Genomic DNA, 5,859 nt, shown 5'->3' with positions numbered 1-5,859 from the left:
CGCCCCGTTGCTTGACCCGGCGGGACTGGGACGTTCTCTTCGCACCCGGCCCCTGCAGCGCAGCAGCGCTCCTGCCGGAGCCTCCAGCGGCTCCGGGTCTGCGCTGTTGCCTGGGCACTTACCCCGCGGTGGCCGCTGACATGGCTAGAAAACAACGACCGTTGGTCTGGAACAGGCGGGTGATGAATCAGGCGCTCGTGTATTTTGGGTAATTCACATAGTTATGCCTGTAGAAAGAGGAAAGGAAGAGGGAACGCTAACAGCTTTGGAGTGTAACTCTTGGGTGGTTTTTTCCCAAACTTTATATGTGAAATAGTCGTGTGTGGTTAACTGGTGAAATAACAATTTGTGAACATCGCTGTTGGCTTAGGGTTTTTTGCGCCACGGGCAGCAACGTTGGACATTAATTAAAAAGTTACCTTTGCTACTGTGTAAGAAGCATGCCAAAATTGTGTCTGGCTACATATCAAACATTAAGGCAGCATATATTTTAACAAAGCCATTAAAATAAAAAACCAAAATGATCAATGCCCGCCCTTCTGCTGCCAAGCATCCACTGAGAAGCAACACAAACTATATTCAATATATCCCCAAGATCCTTTGATCAAGCTTGGTGTCAAGTATTAGTCCAATAAAAATTTCAGTATGCAGTAAAACCTCTACTTGTTAAGCATGTGGATTAAAGTAATTAGTGATTGGTAGCTGGGCAGGATGGAGAAAGCTCAATTAGAAATTGACTGGGGATAAATCAAACCTAGAAATGTAAACATGTTAAACAGTTAATGATTGTCATAAAAGATTTACCTTAGATAAGCAGGAGCTCTACTTGAAGTCATGCAGCACACTTGCACTGAGCTACTGGTTATAAAACACTGAATCTTGACTCTTCTGTCAACAGAAACATGAATGAATGACTTCAGGAGAAGGATTATGCAAATATTGCAATGAATGTTCTTAATAAAACATTCCACTATGTACTGTCTCTGTAATGGCTTATGGTCACACGTGTATGTGTGTCACAGGTTTGCGGTATCCCAGATGGCCATAAAAATATAAGGGAAAAACAAACTTGTACTGTGTATATAACTTTTCTGCATTTTATCTAAACAGAGCAACCTAGATGAAACACAAGCATTTCATATTTAAGCAGGGTAATAGATGAAAGTGGGGAAGACAATAAGAAGCAGAAAAACTTATGAAATGCACTTACTTGTTCCTTACTGCTCCTAGGCAGGCTACAAGCCAACAGCTTCCTATGCAGTACTCCAACCCAGAATATGTCCAAGAGACAAAAGCTCTGCTGTATTGCATAGGCATGTTTAGGGAACCAGCAGATCAAGACACTGTAGGTCCCTCAGTTTGGTTCTTGGCATATTCCCAGCTGCTGCCTCTCATTCTCCTCAACATCAGAGCTGTGCAGAGCCAATGTTGAAACTAGTATAACCTGGTGGCTCTCCTTTGCTACCTGTCTCTAATACATTCTCTTTATGGGACAGCAATACCATGGATAAAATTCTTCTAATGTAAAAGCTGATAGATCTATGAGCACGGTTAAGTGGTTAGAGTTGTTACTTTCCCATCTGGAACAGAACAAGGCTTGCCGTGGATTTAAGGTTGTAATACTTCTGAAGTATTCCTAGGCATGAGCTACATACAATATTAAAGGTTTATACAGTATAGTTCAATGGCAGTATTCTTTATTTTTGGAATAACATTATCCATAATGAAGCTGATAAACAGATGCAAAGTTGTGCTTGTTCTCTTTTTGGTATTTGCCTCATCTTTCTCGTACCTTTGAAACCTAACTTTTCACTGGAATGCTGACCTGAAGGGGTAAACTTTGTCCCCTGTGCTGGGATTATGTTTAAAAAAAGAAAACAAAAAAACCCCAACAAAAAACCCACACAAAACACAACAGCAACAAAACCACAACACCCCACCCCCCCAACCACTCATAAGTTAAAATATTCTGAGGATCTCTGTTACTGAAAGGGAACATCAGTACTACAGTTACCTGTCCAGTATTTAAAGACGGAAGGAGCTCTAGTAGAAGTGTAGAGATTTTTCATTTAAGAACGTAACTACTTACTTAATTTATTGCAGAAGTTTGGATTAAGGTCTTCAAAGTGATTGTGCTGGTAGAACAGCTTCCATTGAACAGGTTGAACAAGAACATTTATTAGAACAGGTCTCCCAAGTTCTGATAAAGCCATGTTCTGCTGCCAATGAGTCCCATCTCCAGCAAATCTTAACGCTTGGTTTTTGTGTGCTTAGGGTGAATATTTTGATCAGTCGCATGTGGCTCTACCAAATGTTTCAAAGTTCTTCTTGCATCAAGCTCTGGAAGAGAGAAAAGCCGCAGAGGCTTTGATGAAGTATCAGCAAGAAAGAGGAGGCCATTACTGTTCTAAAACCATCCAGGTGGGTAGTAGACAACAAGCTTTCAAGCAGTTGCAACACTCCAACTTCTTGCATTATATTGTTGGTACTTCAGATCTCTGCATTCATCCACTATTAGATTTCCAGATATAATTTCCCTGTCATATTAGCATACATGGTTTTGTTCTTGATTGTGATGCCTAGAAACTGTCAGAAATACAGTCCTGACTCTACATGGTTGCTTTCTAGCCCAAAAGAATATGAATAGTGGTCCCCTTTTTCTTTCACTCAGCTGGAGACTGCTGTTTCCAGTGTGCTGTAATGGATTATGAGAGTCTCCTTGAACTGTGCTGAAAGAGCGCACTTGTCTCCTTCACATTGAAAATACATAAAAGCCTAGAAGCCATTAGCACATAAAAAAGGTGGTAAGGAAGGAGGTAAGAGAAATATCAAGCTTGGGGCAGTAGTTGATGTGTTGGAGCACAGCTCAAGATAGAATTTGAACTAGAGATCTGACTCAGGCTTGCACAGGTACAAAGGAATAACTCAAAGTTAACAGGAACAAAAACCTCACCTCATTTGTTAAAGACCAAGGGGCTGATTCTCTTCTACCAAATTAGTATTCTGTAAATAGTTAATACAAAATGCTCTTCTTTGGCCTATCATAGCAGTTGTTAAGCTGTAGAAAGTAAAAATAAAAAGGCCATCTTGAAAAACTTTCTAAATACTCAGTTTTAATCAGGGAAGACCTTATAGCAGCCTTCCAGTACTTAAAGGAGGCCTATAGGAAAGATGGGGAAGGACTCTTTTTCAGGGAGTCTAGTGATAGGATGAGCGGTAATGGTTTTAAACTGAAAGAGGGTAGATTTGGATTAAATATTGGGAAGAAATTCTTTACTGTGAGGGTGGTGAGACACTGGAACAGGTTGCCCAGAGAAGTTGTGGATGCCCCATCCCTGGAAGTGTTCAAGGCCAGGCTGGATGGGGCTTTGAGTGACCTGATCTAGTGGAAGGTGTCCCTGCCCATGGCAGGGGGGTTGGAACGAGATATCTTTAAGGTCCCTTCCAACCCAAACCATTCTATGATTCTATGGTAGGGTTTGCTGGTGTAAGAATGCTCCTCAGGCATAGCTGCTGCTATCTAAATCTCTGTTCCTTGAAAAAGTGCTGGGGTTCTGCCACTTCTATGTGTTTACAGCCATCCAACTCTGCAAAAAACAACAGATGCTCCAAACTAGGAGGAGTTGTTGCAAAATCCTAGCACATCTTGTTTAGAGCGCCAGGTAAGTTGCAGGAAACCATCAATGAATACAGTAAGATGAGCTGTTCTTCTGAATAAATGTAATTCTGTCTTTGTTTTTAGAAACCAAACTGTGAGTATGCAGTCGGTCTGGTGAAGGCCCTGGAAGTAGCAATGGTACAGTGGAAAACTATGGTACGATATTTTGAAGAGCTTTATGCCCTGAGTATTGAAAATGCAGACCCTCATAGCGCAAGCACTATCAAGAAACAATTTATCGGGCCCAAAATCCGGAAGATCAAGCTGATGGGAGATCTACTGACCAATGCTCGCAGGCTTGACTGTTCCCAAGATGGCAGAAATAGTCTTGGGGATTACCTTATGGACCGGTTGCAGAAAGAGTTCAGAACAGGCATAGAGCCAGAGTCTAGTCAGCACTGCAGCCCCTGCCCGCCTCTCCAGCAGTGTCCAGGAGCTGCAGAGGGTCTGAAGCGACCCCAGAGGGAATCTTCCCAGCACAGAAATGGCATAGGGCCAATATATGCAACCATACACTGCACTACCATGCTGCCACAGTGTAATGATGGGACCGGAGCAAAAGTGAAGCAGGGCAGGGAGGGACTTTAACACTGTGGCTGTTGCAGCTACGGGGCAGCTCCTAAGGCAGTCCTGTATGGAGGGTGGCCTTGAGATCAGAACTCGGGAGACATGATGCTGTATTGCTCCTCCTGCTTTACACCCTGTCCCCTCGTCCTCTGTTGAGCCACAGCTCAAAATCTAGCTTATACCATTATTTTGTTTAAATGATAGCAAGGTTGCTAGTTACCTAGGTTGTTGGCATTAGTCACACTTTTATCTATGCAATTTCCTAGAAGCCAAAAGCTTTTAACCCTCTCTTCTGTCTTAAATGATTAATAGGATTAGTTAGTGCAAATTATTTTTAACAGTCTATATAACTTTTATTAAAAAAAAAAAACAAAATAAAACCCACAACAAAACGCAACTTTAGTACAAGAATACTTCTATGTGGCAGAAAATGGAAAGATTTAGTTTTATATTACTAGATATTTTATATTACTAACAGATATTTCCCATTACTAACAAGTACACTAACATAATGAACTTTTTTAAAAGACTTGTTTTAAAACAAAGTTTTCTTGTCTTATTTTTATCATAGTAGCAATTTAAATAAGTAGTCTAATTCATTTACTTATCACCAGCTATTTCTAGCGATATACTTCTCCAAGATGAAGGATGCAAACGTTTCCTCAACAGTGGGATTAAGACAATGTGCTGGTTTTCTCCACAGTTTTTTGCCTAGTTGGCTTTTCTCATCCTCAGAAAGCAATGAGATATAAATTAGGGGGTTTCATTAATGTGATATTTACAGGTTCTAGTGCCTGTTTTGCAAGTGTCACTGAAGACACTAGCTCTAGGGCTCTGTCCAGACCTAACCTAGGATGGTTGCTTTGAATACCATACAGACCCCTATTTCAGCTGGCTAAATTATAGTATTACTATGTGTCCTGGTTTCAGCTGGGATGGAGTTAATTTTCTTTTTAGTAGCTGGTATAATGCTGTTTTGGATTTACGATGAGAATAATGTTGATAACACACGGATGTTTTAGTCGTTGCTGAGCAGTGCTACACAGACTCAAGGACTTTTCCTGCTTCTCACATCACCCCACCAGTGAGCAGGCTGGGGGTGCACAAGAAGCTGGGAGGGGACACGGCTGGGACAGCTGACCCCAACTGACCAAAGGGATATCCCATACAATATGATGTCATGCTCAGTATATAAACTAGGGGGAAAGCTGGCAGGGGGTCCGCTGCTTGGGAACTGGCTGGGCATCAGTCAGCGGGTGGTAAGCAATTGCATTGTGCATCACTTGTTTTGTATATTCTTTTATCATTATTATTTCTTTCCCTTTCTTTTCTGTTCTATTAAATTGCCTTTATCCCAACCCACGAGTTTTACCTTTTTTTTTGATTCTCTCTCCCATCCCGCTGGGGGGGAGTGAGCACATGGGTGTGTGGTGTTCAGCTGCCTGCCAGGTTAAACCACAGGTTAAACACTGTGGTACTACTTCTATTTCTTGTATTTCCTATCTTGGTCCTCAGTAGAGAAATAAGATCCTAGTGAAAATGCAGCACACTTAACTAGAATTGCATCATAAAGAGTGGTCACTCATTAGTTTTGCATTTCAATTAGGGCAGTGTTCAATTAGCACCACCACACT

The 5,859-nt window shown here is 41.5% G+C and overlaps 1 protein-coding gene across 1 annotated transcript; it reads left to right on the top strand.

Annotated features, from left to right (window-relative positions):
• Window positions 1-2,242: 2,242 nt before the first annotated feature.
• LOC104071900 (ferritin heavy chain-like) lies at window positions 2,243-4,583 on the top strand (the record flags this gene model as incomplete). The annotated part of the gene is given in 2 exon segments (XM_009575090.1): window positions 2,243-2,421; window positions 3,743-4,583. Coding segments are annotated over 2 exon segments (683 nt in total), but the record flags the coding sequence as incomplete, so codon positions are not given.
• Window positions 4,584-5,859: the final 1,276 nt, after the last annotated feature.

Source organism: Fulmarus glacialis, unplaced genomic scaffold (genome assembly GCF_000690835.1).
Source record: "Fulmarus glacialis isolate BGI_N327 unplaced genomic scaffold, ASM69083v1 scaffold5873, whole genome shotgun sequence".
NCBI classification, from domain to species: Eukaryota; Metazoa; Chordata; class Aves; order Procellariiformes; family Procellariidae; genus Fulmarus; species Fulmarus glacialis.
The sequence above is the reverse complement of the archived record's forward strand: the minus strand, read 5'-3'. Positions and strand labels throughout refer to the sequence as shown.